The 25,115-nt window shown below is 41.7% G+C and overlaps 1 protein-coding gene across 1 annotated transcript in view; it reads left to right on the top strand.

The window, feature by feature from the left end:
* HDAC6 (histone deacetylase 6) overlaps positions 1-13,383 on the top strand; it is a 151,873-nt gene extending 138,490 nt beyond the window's left edge. Inside the window, exons 32-33 of the mRNA XM_070086084.1 lie at positions 8,662-8,755; positions 11,524-13,383. Of these exons, the coding sequence (XP_069942185.1) occupies positions 8,662-8,730 (69 nt within the window). The 3' untranslated portion in view covers positions 8,731-8,755; positions 11,524-13,383. The remainder of the gene's footprint in view (positions 1-8,661; positions 8,756-11,523) is intronic.
* The last annotated feature ends 11,732 nt before the right edge of the window (positions 13,384-25,115 follow it).

Genomic DNA, 25,115 nt, shown 5'->3' with positions numbered 1-25,115 from the left:
GAAGAAACTGTGGCCAGAATGTGTAGACAAAAGTGATTTTGAAGGATTTGAGGCTAACCCTGAGAGGCGTATGCCAGTTGAGGAATCCATTGTGGAATTGGGGAAGTCCTTGGGGTTGGAGGTTAGTGGGGAGGATGTGGAAGAGTTGGTGGAGGACAATGAAGAACTAACCACTGATGAGCTGCTAGATCATCTTCAACAGCAAGAGGCCACACCTGAGGAAACTGCTTCGGAGGAGGGGATTGAGAAATTGAGGAAGTTGCCTACTTCAAAGATTAAGGAAATGTGTGCAATGTGGCTTAAAGTGCAAAACTTTTTTGATGAAAATCACCCTCACACAGCTATTGCAAGCAGTGTTGGCAACCTGTACACTGACAATGTTGTGAAACACTTTAGGAATGTCATAAAGGAACGGGAGATACAGGCCTCTATTCAAATTCAAATTCAAAGTTTATTCTCTATAAGGATTACAATGCTGAGTTTACAGAATTTGGTTATTGTGTGGTTTACATGTAGTAAAATAATAATTACAGAGTGTACCACTAGAACACCTAACATGGCTAGGCATTTCGGGCAGACTTAGATTAAATCTTAAGTTTAAAATATTACAAAATTATGAGGTAAGTTGGTATTATGGCTAAGTGACTAAATACTAGTTTGTGAGTTTAGCAATGTGAATGCTTTTGTTTTGGCACTATACATAGTTTCAGTATTGGAGTATCACAGGCCAACTTATGACTAGTTAAGATTCATTATTTTGAGATTGAGATTGATATTTCTGTTTATGGTCAAATGGGTGAGTGAGTGTGTTAACCACCAGGTGGTATGCGTGTAATTAGTTGACAGGGTGTATCAGGGAGATAAGATGTTTTCTGATGGTAGTTTTGAAGGTGATGAATGTGTCTGCAGTTTTAGCATTTTCAGGTAGGGTGTTCCAGATTTTAGGGCCTTTGACATACATTGAATTTTTGTAAAGGTTTAGTCGGAGACGGGGAATGTCAAAGAGATGTTTGTGTCTGGTGTTGTGCCTGTGGGTTCTGTCACAACTATCAAGAAAGCGTTTTAGGTCAAGGTTAATATTGGAATTTAAGGTCCTGTAAATGTAGATTGCACAGTAGTAAGTGTGGATGTACTGAACAGGGAGTAAGTTTAGATCTATGAAGAGTAGGGGGGGGGGGGTGTTGCCAGGGATGGGATTTAGTGATTATTCTTACTGTGGCTTTTTGTTGGGTTATTATTGGGTTTAGGTGTGTTGCTGCAGTTGAACCCCAAGCACAGATAGCATAGGTGAGGTATGGATATATAAGTGAATGGTATAGTGTGAGAAGGGCAGTTTGCGGCACGTAGTATCGTATCTTGGAGAGGATCCCAACTGTTTTGGATACTTTTTTAGTTATGTGTTGGATATGGGTGCTGAAGTTCAGGTTGTTGTCGAGGTATAGGCCTAGGAATTTGCCCTCATTATGCCTGGCAATTAGAGTGTTGTCGATCTTAATGTTAATTTGCGCATCTCCTGCTCTGCTACCAAACATAATGTAGTAGGTTTTGTAAGTGTTAAGCGTAAGTTTATTGGCTGTCATCCAAGTCGATATTTTGATCAGCTCCTCATTAACAATGGTGTTGAGGGTGGCAAGATTAGGGTGAGAGATGACATAAGTCGTGTCGTCAGCAAAGAGAATGGGGTTCAGGTGTTGAGATACGTTTGGAAGATCATTGATGTATATGAGGAAGAGCAAGGGACCAAGGACACTTCCCTGTGGAACTCCAGTATCAAGTGGCTGTGTTGTTGATGCTGTGTCTTTAATGGTGACATACTGATACCTATTAGTAAGGTAAGATTTGAAATATGCAAGCGCATGGCCTCTTATACCATAATGGTCAAGTTTGTGGAGTAGGATGACGTGGTCTACTGTGTCTAAAGCTTTTCTTAGGTCAATAAAAATTCCTAGTGGATATTCCTTATTTTCCAATGCTGTGTAAAGCAGATCTAGCATTTTTATGATTGCATCGTTAGTGCTTTTATTTTTCCCGAATCCAAATTGGCAGGAGTTGAGTATGTTTTGTGCCGTTATAAATGAATATAGTCTCCTGTGCACGAGTTTCTCAAAGATTTTGGATAGCAATGGTAAGTTTGATATTGGCCTATAGTTGTTTAAATCTGTAGGGTCACCACCTTTATGTATTGGTGTAACCCTTGCCGTCTTGAGTAGTTTCGGGAAGGTGCTAGTTTCTAGTGACTTGTTAAAAAGTAATGAGATAGCATGCGAGAGGACATGGGCCGCTCTCTTGTACAATAATGGTGGGACATGAGACAGATTCCCTGAGTTATTTTTAAGTGACTTTATAATCTCGGTGACTTCCGTGGGCTCAGTTGGAGCAAGATAGAAGGAATTTGGGAAATTCCCATCTAGGTAGTCCCCGGCATGGGCATTGGTACGTGGGATTTTATTGGTGAGATTAGAACCTATGGTTGAGAAGAAGTCGTTTATCTTGTTAGCTGTGTCAGTGTCATTAGATTTTTTTCATTTGTTTTTTTTCAGTTTGTGGGTCCCTAGAATCTGAGAGTGTTTTCCAGGTCTTTTTTATATATCCTCTTGTGTCAGTGAATCTACTGGAGTAGTATAGTTGTTTGGCTTTCTTTATTACTTTGGTGAGGACTGATGAATAGTGTTTAAAAATATCTTTGTGTATTAAGCCCTGTCTATATTGCTTTTCATATTGGTGTTTCTTATCAATGGATTTCAGAATGGTGCTGGTTAGCCATGGGCAACCAAGCCGTTTGTTTGTGATCTGTTTCGTTTTTATAGGACAATGTTTGTTGTATAGTCTAGGTAATTTGTTAAGAAAAATGTCTGTCCAGTCATCAATACCATTGGCCTTGGAGAATTCTGTAGGCCAGTCAACAGTCTCTAGGTCAGCTGTGAACTTCCTTATTGAGGCCTCATCATGGAGTCTAAATGAAACTTTGTTGTATTCAAGTGGTGGTTTACTAATGTTTGTCAAGAGGAAGGTAGGGTAGTGGTCTGTAGTGCTATCTGTGATTATCCCTGATTTAAGGGGGGCTAGTATATTGGTCCATATGTGGTCTATTATGGTTGCACTTGTTTCAGTGAGCCTGGTTCGTTTAGTTATTGTTGGTATGAGAAGTGTGTTGTTCATATTGTTGATGAAATCAGTTACAGGCTGATCATCTAGTAGGCCAAGGTTGATGTTGAAGTCTCCAGCTAAGAGAAGGTGGTGCTTATTCATTTGTCTGTTTGTTATTAGTGACTTTAATTTCTCACTGAAATTTGGGATGTTTGTGTGGGGTATCCAGTAAATGGCACCGATTGTTATAGGCGTCTTAAGGTTTTTTACAGTAAAATTAGCAAAAATGTATTCTCCATATTCATCACTAAAGCAAGTGGTGCTAATACAAGATAATTGGTTAGAGTAATAGATTGCAATTATAGGTAGTAGGTTGGTAGACAGCAACCGCCCAGGGAGGTACTACCGTCCTGCCAAGTGAATGTAAAACGAAAGCCTGTAATTGTTTTACATGATGGTAGGATTGCTGGTGTCCTTTTTTCTGTCTCATAAACATGCAAGATTTCAGGTACGTCTTGCTATTTCTACTTACACTTAGGTCACACTACACATACATGTACAAGCACATATATACACACCCCTCTGGGTTTTCTTCTATTTTCTTTCTAGTTCCTATTCTTGTTTATTTCCTCTTATCTCCATGGGGAAGTGGAACAGAATTCTTCCTCCGTAAGCCATGCGTGTTGTAAGAGGCAACTAAAATGCCGGGAGCAAGGGGCTAGTAACCTCTTCTCCTGTATATATTACTAAATGTAAAAGGAGAAACTTTCGTTTTTCCTTTTGGGCCACCCCGCCTCGGTGGGATGCGGCCGGTGTGTTGAAAGAAAGAAGAAATAGATTGCAATACCACCCCCAACTTGGTATGGTCTGCAGTTGTGGATTGCTGTGTATCCTGGTAGATGGTAGATATCTATTGTGTCCTGCTTAAGCCAGGTCTCAGCAAGAATAATGCAGGAGAAGGGCATCTTTAGTGATTCAAGGAGTGCCAGGAGGTCATCATAGTGTTTGCTTAAGGACCTGATGTTGTAGTTAAGTACTGATAGACTTTTAGCATTGTTTAGGATAGTGCTGGCTTGTGATGCTGTGTAGTAAAGGCAGTTACTTTCCAATAGGTTTTGATTGTGTGTCAGATTATGGAGGTTTAGATCAGGGTCAACGTGATCAATCATCTTCTAGGTTTAAATTATGGTTATTTATATCCTGAGTTGTGTGTTTTAGTACTGATATCTGTAGTGGTGGGAAGATATGTTGTGTGACAGAGGTCCAGTGACTCTCAAGCTGGTCCTAGTGGCATTAAAAGAAGGGAAGTAACCCCGGAAAAGGACTTGCCACCTCAAGTCCTAATGGAAGGGGATTCCCCTTCTAAACACTAACACCACCAACACTCTCCCCTCCTCCCATCCCATCAATCATCACCAGATCTTCAATAAAGGTAAGTGTCATGTAACTGTGCATGTCTTCAGTTTGTGTGTATTAAAATTAATATTTCATGTGGTAAAAATTTTTTTTTGTTCATACTTTGGGGTGTCAGGAACGGATTAATTTGATTTCCATTATTTCTTATGGGGAAAATTAATTCAACTAACGATAATTTCACCTAACATTGAGCTCTCAGGAACAGATAAATAGCGTTAGGCGAGGGTCCACTGTATATGGAGAGAAAAAGAAAGGTTGAGAGAGTGGTGAAGCAGTGTAAAAAGAGAGCAAATGAGAGTGGGTGAGATGTTATCAACAAATTTTGTTGAAAATAAGAAGAAGTTTTGGAGCAAGATTAATATGTTCAGGAAGCCTAGGGAACAAATGGATTTGACAGTTAAAAATAGGAGAGGAGAGTTATTAACTGGAGAGTTAGAAGTATTGGAAAGATGGAGGGAATATTTTGAGGAATTGTTAAATGGTGATGAAGATAGGGAAGCTGTGATTTCGTGTATATGGCAAGGAGGAATAACATCTTGTAGGAGTGAGGAAGAGCCAGTTGTGAGTGTGGGGGAAGTTCGTGAAACAGTGGGTAGAATGAAAAGGGGTAAGGCAGCTGGGATTGATGGGATAAAGATAGAAATGTTAAAAGCAGGTGGGGATATAGTTTTGGAGTGGTTGGTGCTATTATTTAATAAATGTATGGAAGAGGGTTAGGTACCAAGGGATTGGCAGAGAGCATGCATAGTTCCTTTGTATAAAAGCAAAGGGGATAAAAGTGTGTGCAAAAATTATAAGGGAATAAGCTTGAGTATACCTGGTAAATTGCATGGGAGAGTTATTCTTGAAAGAATTAAGAGTAAAACGGAGAGTAGGATAGCAGATGAACAAGGAGGCTTTAGGAAAGGTAAGGGGTGTGTAGACCAAGTGTTTACAGTGAAACATATAGGTGAATAGTATTTAGATAAGGGTAAAGAGGTTTTTGTGGCATTTATGGATTTGGAAAAGTCTTGTGACAGGGTGGATAGAGGGGCAATGTGGCAGATGTTGCAGATATATGGTAGAGTAGGTAGGTTACTGAAAGCAGTGAAGAGTTTTTACGAGGATAGTGAGGCTCAGGTTAGGGTATGTAGGAGAGAGGGGGATTATTTCCCAGTAAAAGTAGGCCTTAGATAAGGATGTGTGATGTCACCATGGTTGTTCAATATATTTATAGATGGGGTTGTAAGAGAAGTGAATGCTAGGGTCTTGGCAAGAGGTGTGGAGTTAAAAGATAAAGAATCAAACACAAAGTGGGAGTTGTCACAGTTGCTCTTTGCTGATGACACTGTGCTTTTGGGAGATTCTGAAGAGAAGTTGCAGAGGATGGTGGATGAATTTGGTAGGGTATGTAAAAGAAGAAAATTAAGAGTGAATATAGGAAAGAGTAAGGTTATGAGCATAAAAAGATTAGGTGACGAAAGATTGGATATCAGATTGGAGGGAGAGAGTATGGAGGAGGTGAATGTATTCAGATATTTAGGAGTGGACATGTCAGCAGATGGGTCTATGAAGGATGAGGTGAATCATAGAATTGATGAGGGGGAAAGGGTGAGTGGTGCACTTAGGAGTTTGTGGAGACAAAGAACTTTGTCCATGGAAGCAAAGAGGGGAATGTGTGAGAGTATAGTTGTACCGTACCAACACTCTTGTATGGGTGTGAAGCATGGGTGATGAATGTTTCAACGAGAAGGCTGGAGGCAGTGGAGATGTCATGTCTGAGGGCAATGTGTGGTGTGAATATAATGCAGAAAATTCGTAGTTTGGAAATTAGGAGAAGGTGTGGGATTACCAAAACTATTATCCAGAGGGCTGAGGAGGGGTTGTTGGGGTGGTTCGGACATGTAGAGAGAATGGAATAAAACAGAATGACTTCGAGTGTATAAATCTGTAGTGGAGGGAAGGTGGGGCAGGGGTCGGCCTAGGAAGGGTTGGAAGGACAGGGTAAAGGAGGTTTTGTGTGCGAGGGGCTTGGACTTTCAGCAAGTGTGCGTGAGCGTATTTGATAGGAGTGAATGGAGACAAATGGTTTTTAATACTTGACATGCTGTTGGAGTGTGAGCAAAATAACATTTATGAAGGGATTCAGGGAAACTAGCAGGCAGGACTTGAGTCCTGAGATGGGAAGTACTACAGTGTCTACACTCCGAAGTAGGGGTGTTAATGTTACAGTTTTATGACTGTACTGTAAAGCACCCTTCTGGCAAGACAGTGATGGAGTGAATGATGATGAAATTTTTTCAGGCCACCCTGCCTCGGTGGGAGATGGCCGACTTGTTAAAAAAAAATATATATACTTATGTATGTTTTTTTTGTTTTAACAAGTCGGCCATCTCCCACCGAGGCAGGGTGACCCAAAATGAAAGAAAATCCCCAAAAAGGAAATACTTTCATCATCATTCAACACTTTCACCTCACTCACACATAATCACTGTTTTTGCAGAGTTGCTCAGAATACAACAGTTTAGAAGCATATACGTATAAAGATACACAACATATCCCTCCAAACTGCCAATATCCCAAACCCCTCCTTTAAAGTGCAGGCATTGTACTTCCTATTTCCAGGACTCAAGTCCGGCTATATAAAAATAACTGATTTCCCTGAATTCCTTCACTAAATATTACCCTGCTCACACTCCGACAGCTCGTCAGGTCCCAAATACCACTCGTCTCCATCACTCCTATCTAACACGCTGACGCACGCTTGCTGGAAGTCCAAGCCCCTCGCCCACAAAACCTCCTTTACCCCCTTCCTCCAACCTTTTCGAGGATGACCCCTACCCCGCCTTCCTTCCCCTACAGATTTATACGCTCTCCATGTCATTCTACTTTGATCCATTCTCTCTAAATGACCAAACCCTCTCAACAACCCCTCTTCAGCCCTCTGACTAATACTTTTATTAACCTCACACCTCCTAATTTCCACACTCCGAATTTTCTGCATAATATTTGCACCACACATTGCCCTTAGACAGGACATCTCCACTGCCTCCATCCGCCTCCTCGCTGCTGCATTTACAATCCAAGCTTCACACCCATATAAGAGTATTGGTACTACTATACTTTCATACATTCCCTTCTTTGCCTCCATAGATAATGTTTTTTGTCTCCACATATACCTCAGTGTACCACTCACCTTCATCAATTCTATGATTAACCTCATCCTTCATAAATCCATCCGCTGACACGTCAACTCCCAAATACGTATCTGAAAACATTCACTTCTTCCATACTCCTCCTCCCCAATTTGATATCCAGTTTTTCTTTACCTAAATCATTTGATACCCTCATCACCTTACTCTTTTCAATTTTCACTTTCAACTTTCTACCTTTGTACACACCCCCAAACTAGTCCACTAACCTTTGCCGTGTTTCTTTAGAATCTCCCATAAGCACAGTATCATCAGCAAAAAGTAACTGTGTCAATTCCCATTTTGTATTTGATTCCCCATAATTTAATCCCACCCCTCTCCCAAACACCCTAGCATTTACTTCTTTTACAACCCCATCTATAAATATATTAAACAACCATGGTGACATTACACATCCCTGTCTAAGACCTACTTTTACCCGGAAGTAGTCTCCCTCTCTTCTACACACCCTAACCTGAGCCTCACTATCCTCATAAAAACTCTTTACAGCATTAGCAACTTACTACCTATTCCATATACTTCCAACATATACTTGCATTCATCCTCTTATTGCCCAGTTCCTGGGCTTTTTAATATGCTCTTTTATTAACATCCATAAGATGAATATGAGGTGCACAGTAATGTGCCACTTAAATAGCCAAATCTAATAAAACTAAGCTTCTAGAACTAACAGATTTAGTCTGTACATATTTTCCACTTATAATTTCTGTTTTGATTTTGTCCTGGTAGCAAACCTCTGTACAGTATTTTTGTCTGCTTTTTATTTTGTTAAGTTTACAAGTGTTCATCTATCAGCCCCCAAAAAAGATGGGCAAGAATTTTTAGGAGGTTCGGCCACCTATGGCAAGTTTCTCTCAGGAAAATGTTTTGTAAAGTTCTTTGAATGGTTGTTTTTCAACCATACTTGTAACATGTCTTTGGAGTGACTGTTTTTATTCAAGAATTGATGAACCCCCTCTCTCTTCAGATCTTGGACGAGGCAAAACGTGTAGCTCATCTGGACAAGTTTGGAGAAGATATTCCTGAGTATTCATAAAGATGTTCATTACTAGTGGGAAAAGGTATGGATTTGATATTGTTTAAGTTCGTTAAAATGAAAAATATATATACATATAGATTTCAAGAGATCATATTTGATGAAAATAACTGATACATATTTTGTATGGTTGTCATCAAGAACAGTACTCATTTATTTTTATCTGTTTAGTCATTAGTGTGTGACACTAAATTGCTGAAATAGTATTATTAAAAGTGCTCATTAGTAGATAAAAATCACTAAGCAGTTAACCAAAATAATAGCTATTATCCATTGCTGTTTAACCCGTAAACGGTCCAAACGTATATATACGTTTTATGTGTCATACATTTAACATTGCCACGATAAGCCTGAGTCACCTAGACATGAGAGAATGGGTGTGAGCACTCACTGTGTGCCATATTAAAATAATTGGGGATGCCTGGGTACCATATGCTTTTTTTTTTTTTTTTTTTTTTTTTTTTTTTTTTTTTTTTTTTTTTTTTTTTTTCTCAAAAAAGTTGGGGCAGTATGGTAGTGAACGTATATATACGTTTGGACCGTTTACGGGTTAACAATCAGTGTTTACTGATAAAAAAAATAAAATCATTTTACAGTGATGAACAGTGTTCACGCAACCTAAATTTTCAGAAAATTGTATTGAATGTCCTTATTTTAACCCTTTCATCTGTCCAGAGAATCTTTTTCTGAAAGTAATGACATCAAAAGTATGAAATTTAATGGAATTATGTAGACACAAAGTTAGCAGTCTGGGCAGTTTACACATTAACAATTTTGCCCACTTTGGGTCCTATTTAAGTCAATTCTGTTGCTCCTTTCAACCAAATTCTTAGCTATTTTGCTAATGTACTTTTCATTCTGTCGATTAAGCACAAAAAACTGATAATTTCAGCTATTACAGTTACCTTATAAAGTACCCAACAGTTAATAATTTGGCCAGTTTTACACAAAATTAAAAATACCAATTTAAAAATAGTGCAAAATAAGCAGTGTAGACATTCGTGGCACTAACATTTTCTCTATTCATTAGTCACATCCCCAGGCCTCTCCCATATTACACATTTTGAATTCATAATCACAAAAGCGATAGATTTGCTCCTGTTTCCCAGATAAACAATTATAACCCGGAATGATTGGTTATGATTTATAGCATCCCAGTAATTGAATCAGACTTATTATAAACCATAAAACAGACTGGAGAGTGTAGGGGACCTTAGCCATCCTTGAGAAAATTGGCAAAAAAAAAAAAAAAAAAGCCCAATTTCAAGTTACTTCTAGTCCTGAAACCAATCAAAATTCTCTATTTCAGTAGTATGTAGTATGTCTTCCATTCTGTCAGATGATGCCAAGAAACTGCCAATAAAAACCATAAAAACCATCCTAGAAAACATCATAAATTTGCTCTTCTAAACTAGGTGCATGATCACTTTTGCTTTTCTCAATCATGCACTGTGTGAGGTAGTATTTTTTTTTTTTTTTTAAATCCTGTAACACACTTTTTTTTTTTATACAAGTCGGCCGTCTCCCACCGAGGCAGGGTGACCCAAAAAGAAAGAAAATCCCCAAAAAGAAAATACTTTTATCATCATTCAACACTTTCACCTCACTCACACATAATCACTGTTTTTGCAGAGGTGCTCAGAACACAACAGTTAAGAAGCATATACACGTACGTATAAAGATACACGACATATCCCTCCAAACTGCTAATATACCGAACCCCTCCTTTAGAGTGCAGGCATTGTACTTCCCATTTCCAGGACTCAAGTCCGGCTATATAAAAATAACCGGTTTCCCTAAATCCCTTCACTAAATATTACCCTGCTCACACTCCAACAGATCGTCATGTCCCAAATACCATTCGTCTCCATTCACTCCTATCGAACATGCTCATGCATGCCTGCTGGAAGTCCAAGCCCCTTACCCACAAAACCTCCCTTACCCCTTCCTTCCAACCTTTTCGAGGACGACCCCTACCCCGCCTTCCTTCCCCTACAGATTTATACGCTCTCCATGTCATTCTACTTTGAATCGTTCTCTCTAAATGACCAGACCACCTCAACAACCCCTCTTCAGCCTTCTGACTAATACTTTTATTAACTCCACACCTTCTAATTTCCACACTCCGAATTTTCTGCATAATATTTACACCACACATTGCCCTTAGACAGGACATCTCCACTGCCTCCAATCGCCTCCTCGCTGCTGCATTCACAACCCAAACTTCACACCCATATAAGAGTGTTGGTACTACTATACTTTCATACATTTCCTTCTTTGCCTCTATAGATAATGTCTCCACATATACCTCAACGCACTGCTCACCTTTTTTCCCTCATCAATTCTACGATTAACCTCATCCTTCATAAATCCATCCGCCGACACGTCAACTCCCAGGTATCTGAAAACATTCACTTCTTCCATACTCCTCCTCCCCAATTTGATATCCAATTTTTCTTTATCTAAATCATTTGATACCCTCATCACGTTACTGCACAGCTTATGAGCAAGCCGAGTTCATGATGTAGAATTACACAGGGGGACCTTGGCCTCAATGACACAGTTCTGTGTGACAGCCACTGAAAGGGTAAACTAATGTTTGTTATTCTTTATCTGATATTTAGTCTTGGCCATAAAACTCTAGAGAATTTTCCTTAAGCATTAGAGCTTAATGGAGAGAGAAAATATATGGTTACCCATAACAACACATCAAATTAAAGTTAGTGGATAAATTGAGTACTTGGTTCATATATTTTTATTGATAAAGTAATATAAAAATATTTTTCATTTCAGTGGATCAGGTCAGCATTGTAGCCAGTGTAGTTCAAATACAGCTTACTTTAAACTTCATGTAAATCTTTCATTGTTGACAAAGAAAATTTTACAAAATGTAGCCCTTAAACCGGTGAAGTGTGAAAAGTACATAAGGAGTTACTACAGCAAGCCTTGTGTTATTCTTGATCTGACGGAAAGGATGTCACTTGAAGATATCAAACTACTTAACTTCTACATTGGGAAAAGAATTTTTTTGACTGAAAAGTGTACACTTATAGCTAGGTTAAATATAAATAACACTTTTATACCTTATTTATGTTACAGACAGCCTTATGTAAAATAGCTTTAACGTATGAACTGCAGCTCATGTTTCCTCAGTATGAGTTTGAATTTTCACGTTATCACCATATTATTTACACTAGAGGCATTACATACATTTTTAAATGTTTTAGCCTTTATTGTATAAATTAATAGTTATACAGTGGACCCCCGCCTTGTGATATTAATCCGTTCCTGAGAGCTCATCGTAAGCCAAATTAATTTTCCCATAAGAAATAATGGAAATCAAATTAATCCGTTCCTGACACTCCAGAGTATGAAAAAAAACTTTTTTACCACATGAAATATTAATTTTAATACACACAAGCTGATGAAGACATGCACAATTACTACTCTACTAAGAGAATACATGACACTTGCCTTTATTGAAGATCTGGTGGTGATTGAAGGGATGGGAGGAGGGGAGTGTGTGAAAGTTATTGTTTAGAAGGGGAATCCCCTTCCATTAGGACTTGAGGTAGCAAGTCCTTTTCTGGGGTTACTTCCCTTCTTTTAATGCCACTAGGACCAGCTTGAGAGTCACTGGACCTCTGTCGCACAACAGATCTGTCCATAGAGCTATGTACCTCCCGTTCCTTAAAGACTTTCCTAAAATGGGCCATAACATTGTCATTGTACAGGTTGCCAACACGGCTTGGAGTAGCTGTGTCAGGGTGATTTTCATCCGTAAAGGTTTGCAGTTCAACCCACTTTGCACACATTTCCTTAATCTCTTTTTTCAATTCCATACTAATTCTCGCCCTTTTTATCACAGGGATGGCACTAGAAGCTTTCTTGGGGTCCATGGTGACTTATTTTGCAGCTACAAGCACTAAAAACACTGGGATAATGTGAAATGTACCGAATGTATGCGTAGATGCGACCGCACTGGCTGGCTTGTAAACATTGGCGCTGAGGCCACACGTGGGACGTGTCCCAGACGAATAACGTAAGGCGAGTTTTTTAGCGTGAGGCGAGGCAAAATTTTTGCGTTCAAATGCTTCGTATGGTGGATTTAACGTAACGCGATGCGTTCGTAAGGTGGGGGTCCACTGTATATGTGTATATATATTCACAGGGAAGTGTTAAGCCCATAGAGATCTGAAAGCGCCTGAGGAATGGGATGTACAGTGGACCCCCGGTTAACGATATTTTTTCACTCCATAAGTATGTTCAGGTGCCAGTACTGACTGAATTTATTCCCATAAGGAATATTGTGAAGTAGATTAGTCCATTTCAGACCCCCAAACATACACGTACAAACGCACTTACATAAATACACTTACATAATTGGTCGCATTCGGAGGTAATCGTTATGCGGGGGTCCACTGTAATTAGGAGAGGGGGAGCTCAAATTCCTTAAATTATGTCATCCTGCATCCCATAATTTTTCTTCTGAATTTTGATCTTCCAAAAGAAATCTTTAAGAGCAGTCACTTGTAGATAAAAATATTTTTCTTCAGATACTTAAATACTTGCCAGATAGTTTGGCATATATGTAATACATATTGGTTACAATGGTGTGCATGCACAATGCAAGTTTTTCTTTTTTTTGTGTGTGTGATAAAAAGTATTTTAATTAATATGTCTAGTATGTAGTTCATTATAACTTGCATAACACTAAATGCTTGTAACTATGATAAAATTTAGAACCCCCAAGAATTTTGAGTACTGTAAGATTATTTTTTGTCTGATCTTTGTTTGTTGCTTTTGCACAAAACTAGCAATATTACCATTAAGGCCTGAAATTAGTGACAATTTCAAATGTATTCATATCTAAATCTAGGTAACGTAGTGATTACTAATACCTCAGGTTAGTAATTTACTGCTGTACGTGATTTTTTTTTTTTTTTTTTTTTTTAGCCAACTACTCATTGTATTCATGGGGAAAACGCTAAACTCATAGGCATTGTACAGCATCAGGGGAATATTAAACTTGTACTGCTGGTAGATAGCATTAGTATTGCTCAACTCAAACCAAATGACTAAAACCAAAGGGCAAAAAACAAGCAATTTAATTCACTCTGTTTTCTTATTCAAGAATTATATTTACACTGCATCCTAGAGGTAAATATTTTGTCTAATATATTTTCTTACATTTACTTCTCATGTTATGTACAGTATATTATAAATCATAAGGCCAAGTATTGACAAATATTTGTAACAATGTTACTCATATGTTGCATTTTATCCTTTTTTTTTTTTTTTTTTTATTATTTACTTGAACCAAAAAAAGTTATTGTTTTACCCTAATAATTATTTATTTTATTCACAAAAAAGTGCTAAACCTGTATGGGTCATTCAGCTATTTTACTTTAACCTAAGCTGCTAGTTCAATTGCTGTATAAACTTACTAGGGTCAGCAATTTGTAGACTTAATGTGACAATAGCTGATGTCAAGTGATTTTATACAGATTGAGCTATAAAATAGCTGAATGTAAGTGTGGATCATTCATAACCTATGGTTAATAGACAGATTAGAAATGCTCTCAAATTGAATCACAATAATGTTATTTTGCTCTTTTTAAATAAAATTTTGTTGGGGGGGGGGAAGCAAGTTGTCATAAAAGCCATTAAAAAAAAATGTATTCATTAACTCAAGGTAAAATGACTTGAGACCTAATTTCTTGAATGATACTGACTTATCCATGAATGGTATATGAATACTTTAATATAGTTTTCTCCTGCATATTAAATATTAATTGGGGATATGATCACCAGATTGACTTAACATTCATTTTTATGTAGAGTACTAGTGTCCTACAACTGTCACTGCATTTCACTTAATGTACCACATATTCACTTATGTAGCCTAGGGAGAGGAATTTAGTGCCCTTCACATTATTATTATTATAATCAAAAAAGAAGCGCTAAGCCACAAGGACTATACAGCTCCCTTCACATAAGTGGCAGGTATCGTACGATTCACTTTAACCACCTTTACAGGAAGGAATTGGTCACGATGGTAGCATCTTAGGCTATGGTTTCAAATAAATTAAAAATACATGTATATATTTAATACACACATTGTACTATACAACTATCAGTACTTGCCAAATTAGAACTGTGTTGGCAGTATAAATTGTCCTTTATTTTTTTTTTTTTTTTTTACCGCCTGTTCAGTGATCGTAGTTAACCCTAATACCAGATTCTGTATTTTATTTTTTTTTTTTTTTTTTTTTGGATGTAACAGCTGTCTCCCACCAAGGCAGAGTGATTATGGTATATAAATTAATATTTGGCTTAATACTCAATAATAATATACAGGTCATTTTTAAAAAGTTTATATTATCCATCGTAATTTTCTGTAATTGAAGAAATGCCACATTTACATGGAGTATTTACACATTTACAGATCACATATTTAGCATATATTTTATAAATTAGACACTGATTTTTCTATTTGGATCAAATAGTTTTTGACATTAAAAAAGTAATCCTTATCCAATAATTACTTTATCCAGAATGCAGTTTCAAAAGGTGAAATTCACCCTACCACTATATGATGTGCATTACTTTATTGGCATGAAATAAACACTTACCTGTCTGCCTATTTTTATTTCTCCCCGTGCTACACATTTGCATTATTTCTTTGCGACTATCGATATCTAAATTGTCTGGAGCAAAGAAAGCCCCAAAGTAGAGCCATCTAGTCTGTTCCTTCGCACCAACTTAACTTTACAGAAAGGGTTTGTGGTTAGGTTTAATGCCAATCAACTACACAACGGTCATTAAGGTTGCTTTTCACCAGTCAAGGATACTTTAATCTTAATAGTTATTAAAGTAAACAAAGTATATATACTGACATACACCCCTGCAAGTGTATATACACTTGTGCTTACATATACACTCAGAATATATACAAAGTCTACAGTAAATTTTAATTGACAGCTAAATGAACGTAGGTGTAATACAGTTGACCATCAGATAACACGGTAGTTCCCTTTCTGAAAATGCCTTGTAATAACCCCCCCAAAAAAAAAAGTAATTGTGGGTCAATGTGGTGTGTCAAAGATACTAAATCCACATCTTTGCAACTGTATAGGGGTTTATAAAGGTGGGGTTGGGATGTACATGGGAGGGGTTAAACCAGATGAGATTTAGGGGATTTGGCATGGGGGACCAAACGGTGAATAGGTGGGGGGGAGGGGGCAGGAGCTGGAGATTGTCATTAGGAGGTGGAGGATGCTGGGCAATGGAGGCTGGAAACAAGTTGGTGTGATGGTGACTGTGTGGGTGGCAGTATCCATGACCTGGTATTGGTGGTGTGGATGATAGGTGGGTGGGTAAGTGTGTAGTTGTTTGGATGGCTATGTGACTAGTTGTGTGGATGGCAGGTTAGTGTGGGCCATGAAAGATGTGGTTGTCAGTGGCCTAGTGTGCATGATGTAGATGATGGGCGAGTGAAGTTGTTGGTTAAGAAGGTGGTAATGAGAGTGGTGGGTGACATGTTTGGATTACAAGTCATGCAAGGTATGGACATCAGGTGAGAAAATGGTGATGTTGGGCTGGGAAAGGTGTTACCTTGAGGCAGTAGAGGAATGGTGTAGGCATGTGGCCATGGGGTATATTGTATGGGTAGGTGGGGGAAGGGAAGGGGGGGAAGATTATTATTATTATTATCAAAAAGAAGCGCTAAGCCACAAGGGCTATACAGCGCTGCAGGGCAGGAAAAAAGCAAGGGCATCGGGTGGCAAAAGGGAGATGGATGAGTAATAGGTTACGGATAACAGCGGGCCAGTGGATGGCGAAAGGGTAAAGGGCAGCAAGAGACTGACTAGAAAGGGCTGAGGGGAGTGCGAAAGGTATCATCATCAGAGTTTGTGGAGTAAATCAGTCGTTGTCAAGAAGTCAATGAGAGAGTCAGGATTAAAGGAGGGTCCATCAGCAAGAAGGGAAGGTAAAGAGAGAGTAGTAGAACAAAGACGACGTTTGAGGTAAATTCTGCGTGCTCGTTGATAGAGAGGGCAGTCTAACAGAATGTGGCTAATCGATACTGGAACTTGACACTGCTCACAGAGAGGAACAGGGTGCCTCTCCATGAGATACCCATGAGTAAGACGAGTGTGGCCAATGCGAAGGCGGGAGAGTGGTCTCCCAACCTCGGCACTGATGACAAGAAGACGGCCAGTAACCTATGCTCGGTTTAATAGAATGAAGTTTGTTACCGAGCAGTTGACCAACGTTGTTGCCAACGGGTGTGAAGGTGGGTAGTTATTGCAGCAAAATAGTCCAGAAATGGAACACCTCTATAGGAAGTTGGTAGGTCATGTACTACTGACCACGCAGCAGTGTCTGCCTGTTCATTGCCCTGTATGTCGACATGACCAGGGACCCAACAAAAAATAATATCTTTATGCTTGGTAGAGATACGGCGTAGCCAAAGTTGGATACGGAGAACTAGGGGGTGAGATGTATCAAATTTTCGTATAGCCTGTAGAGCACTAAGGGAGCCTGAGACTACCACAAATGATGACACAGGCATAGATGCGATACGAATAAGTGCTGCAAGAATGGCATACAATTCAGCAGTAAAAATGCTAGCCGAAGATAGTAAATGCCCCCGCACGACGCTGTCCGGAAACACTGCTGCGAATCCGATGCCGTCTGAAGACTTAGAGCCATCTGTGTACACCGATGGCATGAGAATGGGAGTGGAAGTGATCAAGAAAAAGAGACAGGGAAGCCACCGTAGGCAGTTGAGCTTTCGAGCAAGGGAGTGAGAAAGAACAGACCCGAACAGCTGGAACTTCCCAGTGGGGTAGGGAAAAGTGAAATGCTACATGAACATATAAAGGGGGTAACTGAAGGGAAGACGAGCGAATGTAGGCGAAGAGAAAAGGGACGGAGCAAACAGGGGCGGGGAACGAATAAAGAATGTCTACTAATATCGGTGACCATTCTATAAATGGAAGGATTGTGGAGATCGTGAGAGCGTACATAGTAGCGAAGGCAATGGGCATCACAGCGATCAGACAAGGATGGAACATTCGCTAATGCATAGAGGCTCTCAACAGGGGAAGAGCGAAAAGCACGAATGCACAAACGTAATCCTTGGTGATGGATGGGGTTAAGGCTAGAGAGAGTAGCAGGAGAGGCCGCTGAATAAATCTGGTCACCATAATCGAGTTTCGATAAAACGAGGGCTGAATGTAGGTGAAGCAGAGTTCGACGATCAGCTCCCCAGGAAAGATGAGCAAGGGTTTTAAGAAGGTTTAGCCGGCTGTGACAAGTTGCCTTCAGAGAGGTAATGTGAGGTTTCCAGGTTAACCGACGGTCAAAGAGAAGGCCTAGAAACCTGACTGTATCACGTTCGGGGATACGGGAGCCATAGAGATACAAAGGATGATCGGAGATAACAGAGCGTCTAGTGAAAGTAATTTGGTGAGTTTTGGTACTTGATTATTATTATTATTATAATCAAAAAGAAGCGCTATTATTATTATTATAATCAAAAAGAAGCGCTAAGCCACAAGGACTATACAGCGCTGCAGGGCAGGAAGGAAGCGAGGGCATCAGGTGGCAAAAGGGAGATGGATGAGCAACAGGTTACGGATAACAGCGGGGCAGTGGATGGTGAAAGGGTAAAGGGCAGCAAAAGACTGAACCAGAAAGGGCTGAGGGGAGTGTGAAAAGTATCATCAGAGTTTGTGGAGTAAATCAGTCGTTGTCAAGAAGTCAATGAGAGAGTCAGGATTAAAGGAGGGTCCATCAGCAAGAAGGGAAGGTAAAGAGAGAGTAGGAGAACGAAGACGACGTTGGAGGTAAATTCTGCGTGCTCGTTGATAGAGAGGGCAGTCTAACAGAATGTGGCTAATCGATACTGGAACTTGACACTGCTCACAGAGAGGAACAGGGTGCCTCTCCATGAGATACCCATGAGTAAGACGAGTGTGGCCAATGCGAAGGCGGGAGAGAGTGGTCTCCCAACCTCGGCACTGATGACAAGAAGACGGCCAGTAACCTATGCTCGGTTTAATAGAATGAAGTTTGTTACCGAGCAGAGTTGACCAACGTTGTTGCCAACGGGTGCGAAGGTGGGTAGCTATTGCAGCAAAATAGTCTAGAAATGGAACACCTCGATAGGAAATTGGTAGGTCATATACTGCTGACCGCGCAGCAGTGTCTGCCTGTTCATTGCCCTGTACGTCGACATGACCAGGGACCCAACAAAAAACAATATCTTTATGTTTGGTAGAGATACGGCGTAGCCAAAGTTGGATACGGAGAACTAGGGGATGAGATGTATCAAATTTTCGTATAGCCTGTAGAGCACTAAGGGAGTCTGAGACTACTACAAATGATGACACAGGCATAGATGCGATACGAATAAGTGCTGCAAGAATGGCATACAGTTCAGCAGTAAAAATGCTAGCTGAAGATAGTAAATGCCCTCGTACGACGCTGTCCGGAAACACTGCTGCGAATCCGACGCCGTCTGAAGACTTAGAGCCATCTGTGTACACAGCGGTGGCATGAGAATGAGAGTGGAAGTGATCAAGAAAAAGAGAGCGGGAAGCCACCGTAGGCAGTTGAGCTTTCGAGCAAGGGAGTGAGAAAGAACAGACCCGAACAGCTGGAACTTCCCAGGGGGGTAGGGAAAAGTGAGATGCTACATGAACATATAAAGGTGGTAACTGAAGGGAAGACAAGAGTGAAAGTAGGCGAAGAGAAAAGGGACGGAGCAAACAGGGGCGGCGAACGAATAAAGAATGTCTACTAATATCGGTGACCATTCTATAAATGGAAGGATTGTGTAGATCGTGAGAGCGTACATAGTAACGAAGGCAATGGGCATCACGGCGATCAGACAAGGATGGAACATTTGCTTCTGTATAGAGGCTCTCAACAGGGGAAGAGCGAAAAGCACCAAGGCACAAACGTAAGCCTTGGTGATGGATAGAGTTAAGGCTAGAGAGAGTAGCAGGAGAGGCCGCGGAATAAATCTGGTCACCATAATCGAGTTTCGATAAAACGAGGGCTGAATGTAGGCGAAGCAGAGTTCGACGATCAGCTCCCCAGGAAAGATGAGCAAGGGTTTTAAGAAGGTTTAGCCGGCTGTGACAAGTTGCCTTCAGAGAGGTAATGTGAGGTTTCCAGGTTAACCGACGGTCAAAGAGAAGGCCTAGAAACCTGACTGTATCACGTTCGGGGATACGGGAGCCATAGAGATACAAAGGATGATCGGAGATAACAGAGCGTCTAGTGAAAGTAATTTGGTGAGTTTTGGTACTTGAAAATTTAAACCCATGTGTGGTGGCCCAAGTGGAAACACGGTCGACCGCATGCTGGAGAGAAACTGCAATAAGGTGACAGTCAGCGCCTGCACAAGCAATAGCGAAGTCATCAACATAGAGTGATGACCAAATATTGGGTGGAAGAACAGAGGCCAAATCATTTATAGCAAGGAGAAAAAGTGTTGTGCTTAGAACACATCCCTGAGGGACACCTTCAGCTTGGACGAAGTCCGGGGAAAGAACATTATTGACTCGAACACGGAAATGTCTGTCAGTTAAAAAGTTCTTAAGGAAGGATGGTAGATTGCCTCGGAGGCCTAAGGAATGGGCCTGGGCCAAAATATTATACCTCCAAGTTGTGTCATATGCCTTCTCAAGGTCAAAAAATATGGCAATAACTGAGTGATTATTCGCAAAGGCATTACGAACATACGTATCCAAGCGTAGTAAGGGGTCTATGGTAGAACGACCCTTACGAAAGCCATATTGACTAGCGGAGAGACTGTTGTGAGTCTCTAAATACCACATTAAACGTCGATTTACGAGGCGTTCCATCACTTTGCAAACTGCACTTGTAAGAGCGATGGGGCGATAGTGGGAGGCATCATGTCCTGTAGTACCCGGTTTGCGGAAAGGGAGAACAATGGCAGATTTCCACAGCTGGGGAAGAACTCCTTGTGCCCAAATAAGATTGAAGAGGTGTAAGAGGACTACAAGGGCTGACCGATGTAAATGTTGTAACATACGAATATGAATGTCATCAGGCCCAGCTGCCGATGATCGGCAAGCTGAGAGCGTTGCCTCCAGTTCTTGAAGTGTAAAAGGCACATTATACTGTTCTTCTCCGAGAGAAGAAAAGTCCAAGGGTACTAACTCTCTGGCAGACTTTGAGGAAAGAAACGAGGGGCATAGATGGAGCCCTCGGGAAATACGGACCAGATGTGTGCCAAGTTCAATGGCAACGTCGAGAGGGTTTGCTATATCAACACCAGTGACCCGTAGAACAGGAGCCGGGTCAGGAGAGTATTTACCACTCAATTTCCTCACTTTTTTCCAGACTGCACTCATAGAAGAAGCAGAGGTGATGGTGGAAACATAGTCTCGCCAACAAGTGCGTTTAGCTTCACGGATGACACGGCGAGCGATCGCACGCTTCTGCTTAAAATCAACAAGTCTCTCAGCGGTTCTATTGTACCGGTACCTGCCCCATGCAGCACGTTTCAAACGTACTGCACGAGCACAAGCAGGAGACCACCAAGGCACGCACTTCTGAGAATGCCTGCCTGAGGTGTGGGGTATAGAATGAGAAGCTGCGGTATAAACTGATGTCGAGAAGATGTGTAGGAGCTCATCAATGGAGGATGAAGAAGGAACCTCACTAAAAGCAGTGAGGTGTGAGTAAAGATCCCAATTTGCCCGATCAAATTGCCAGCGAGGGCTACGGGAAGGTGGTGAATAGGAAGGAGAAGTAAGAATGATCGGAAAATGATCGCTGTCATGTAAGTCTGGTAGAACAGACCAGGTGAAGTCTAGTGCTGTGGAGGAAGAGCAGACTGATAGATCGATGCAAGAGAGAGTATGAGTACGAGGATCAAAATGGGTGGGAGTACCCGTATTTAAAACATGGAGGGGGTGAGAGGCAAGAAAAGCCTCCAACTGAATGCCACGTGAGTCACAATGAGACCCCCCCCAGAGGAAATGGTGGGCATTAAAATCACCAAGTAACAGAAGTGGTGGTGGTAAGGATGAAACAAGAAAGGCAAAGTCTGGGATAGAAAATGCTCGAGAAGGAGAGAGATATAAAGAACATATTGTAAACCACTTATTCAAGTGGATACGGGCTGCAGTGTAATGCAGCGAGGTATGGACAAATAGTTGACAGTACGGAATATCATTGCGTAGAAGAAGGGCACTTTCATTAAAGGTCCCATCTGAGAAAGGATCCGAAGAATACAATAAATTATAGCCTGAGATAGGTTGGAAAACAGCCGAGTGTAATTTTGGTTCTTGTAAGCAAGCACCAACAGGGGAAAACCTGGAAAGCAACATCTGAAGCTCACCCCGATTACCCCTGAGGCCGCGGATATTCCACTGTAAATAGGCCATGATTGGCGATGAAGAAAATATCAGGAATCTGTAGGTAAAGGCACCTACGGACTAGAGGGGTTAGAAAAGTCAACGTGTGGTGGCATTGGAAGATGTTCAAGTAGCGAAGGAACGGAGCGTTGCGAAGAATGGGGTTGTGAAGATGGAGGAGAGGGAAGAGAAGGAACAGGAAGTGAATCAGTGTCCATTGAAGGTTTAGTCTCTGCAATATATTCTGAAATGGCTTCAAGTGTTTCTGAATTCAAAGATGTATGGGAAACCATATTGGAGATAGGAGGAGGAGGGTGAGTAAAGATTGGGACAGTAATGGACTGTACCAAAGTAGAGGGGGAGGGAAAAGTGTAAGGGACTGGAGATGAAGTGTGGGGGGGGACAGAAGAGGTAGAAACCTGGGAGGTGACAGAAGAGGGAGAAACTTGGGAGGGGACGGGGGTGGAAGGCATAGTACGAGGAGGAGGGTGAATCTCCACACTTGTAATAGAGCCAGAGAGAGGGGAAGAACTAGGTACAGAGACTGGAAAGGTAACGTGTGGAGGTGGAAGAAGGGAAGGAAGGGGCAAAGAAGATTTGAGCAATGTGGATTTTTTGGACTTCTGAGTAGAGGGGCGATTGGTATTAGGTGTCGTACGAGGTCTTGTCGATACTGGGGCTTGTGAGGAAGGACGCGAAGATGTGAGAACAGACTGAGTTGTAGTCGGGACGTCAGAGCCAAGGACAGCAAAAGGATTAGATGTCGTAATGGCTATGGGAGGGGTAACAACAGAGGAGGCTGCAGAAGATGGGACCCCAGAAGTGGGGGGATGTTTGGAAACACGAGAATAAGAAACACGGGGTAGTCTCCCTTGGAGGCGGAGATGAGTAACTGCCATAGCATAAGGGAGACCTTCTGCCTCTTTGAGGCAACGGATTTCACGTTCATTTAAGTAGACCTGGCAACGGCGGGAGTACGAAGGGTGAGCTTCATTACAATTAAGGCAAGATGGAGGTTGACTGCAAGATGTATTAGAATGGTTGTCGGCACCACAGACTGGGCATTCGGCCATAGATCTGCAATATTTCGCTGGGTGACCAAAACGCCAGCAATTTCTACATTGTTGCGGTGTAGGTATCACCTTTCGAACTTGTAACCGATGTCCCGCGACATATACAGAGGACGGGAGTTCTCGGCTGTCAAAAGTTAAACGAGCCACATTGCAAGGGTAACGTCTCCGCCCCCGGGCAGGAAGGACATAAGTGTCTACTTTGAGGATTGGGAGATCCTGGAGTTCCAGCTGTTCAAAAATGTCATTGCCACATGACTGGAAATTCTGTTGGACTATGGTATGGGGCAGAATGACAGTACCACTACAAGAATTGAGAGAAAGATGTTTTTCAATAGTGATAGGAGTAGTATCGATATTCGAAAGGAGAGAAAGATCATGAGCTTGGGTAGCATTCTGGACAGTGACGATGCGCGTACCGCTCTTGAGAGCGTGAAATGAAATATCTCTGCCAACATGACGCAGGAGCGCTTTGGCAATACTATGGTCAGAAAGGTAGGCAGAAGAAGAAGTTGGTCTTAAAGTAAAGAATTTAGTCCATTGTGTGGTCCGAAACTGAGCGTGGAGAGGGAGTGCTTGACGTGTCGGTCGTTTCCGAGTAGAATGGGAAGGTAACGACGGAGCATCATCAGGAGATTGACGTTGGCGTTTAGGAGTAGGACCGGAGTTGGTCCGGCATGAAATGGGTGGGCGATTCGAAAATTGCCGTACCGTAGAGGGAGAAGCCGGAAGCATAGTCAAAGGAGAGCGGAGTTCAGACAAATCGAAGGAGTCAGTCGAAGCCCCGGTACCTGAAGCGGGTGAGGAAACAGCACCAGCAAGAGGTACAGGGGCATCAGGAGTGTCCGAAGAGTGGTCTAAACACAAGGCAGGGTCAGAATGGGGTGCGGTATCAAGAAGGGGCCCGGGGGTAGTGGTTTCATGGACTAGGGCTGCCATGGTTAGGTTACTCCTTTGCTTTTTGTTTTTAAGAAAAAAAAAGAAAGAAGAAAAGAAAATAAAAACAAAAAAAAGAATAAAAAAAGGGGGGAGCGGGGAGGAATAGTTCCCAGGAGGAATGAAAGGGCCGGAAATCTCCCTCCGCGCCCAAGAGGACTCGACACCGCTAGTAGCGCAGATGCAGCATGGAACCCGTGCCATACCCTACCCTTCATGCCAGTAAACCAGCAATCCGGGATAGCAACCTCACATCTGCCGAGCTACCTCGGTGGACAAAAGAGAGGGCGGCCGGATATCCGCCACAAAGCATACCTCCTTCAGCCACCACCCTCGGAATCCGAAAGGTGGCTTCCAGAGATACACCCGTCGCCCAAAAGACACCCAAAGCTACTCCGGGATACCGGAGAGGGATCGGGACATCCCTAGGCAATCCAGATTCCACGGCAAACTACGCCACCGCCAAGAAACCTCAACGGAATGGGATCGACCCCGGTGTCCTTTCCCCTACCTAGGAACTAGCACGCCTGTGGGAGAAATCACGAAGGCTAAAAAGAGGAAGGGCAAAAGGGAGGGGTGAGGAGGAGGAGGAGGAATGGAAAAAGGGGAGGATGGGGAGGATGGGATAGGGGAGGGGAGAATGGGGGGTAATTAGGTTCGGTCTGAGGAAGAAGACCGACAGGGCTAATTCCTCAGACCAAGAGCCTCTTCACCACGCCAAGGAGCCCCCCTTGAAGAGGTTTGGTACTTGAAAATTTAAACCCATGTGTGGTGGCCCAAGTGGAAACACGGTCGACCGCATGCTGGAGAGAAACTGCAAGAAGGTGACAGTCAGCGCCTGCACAAGCAATAGCGAAGTCATCAACATAGAGTGATGACCAAATATTGGGTGGAAGAACAGAGGCCAAATCATTTATAGCAAGGAGAAAAAGTGTTGTGCTTAGAACACATCCCTGAGGGACACCTTCAGCTT

This window comes from Cherax quadricarinatus, chromosome 18 (genome assembly GCF_038502225.1).
Source record: "Cherax quadricarinatus isolate ZL_2023a chromosome 18, ASM3850222v1, whole genome shotgun sequence".
NCBI lineage: Eukaryota > Metazoa > Arthropoda > Malacostraca > Decapoda > Parastacidae > Cherax > Cherax quadricarinatus.
This window is presented reverse-complemented; position numbering and strand designations above follow the sequence as displayed.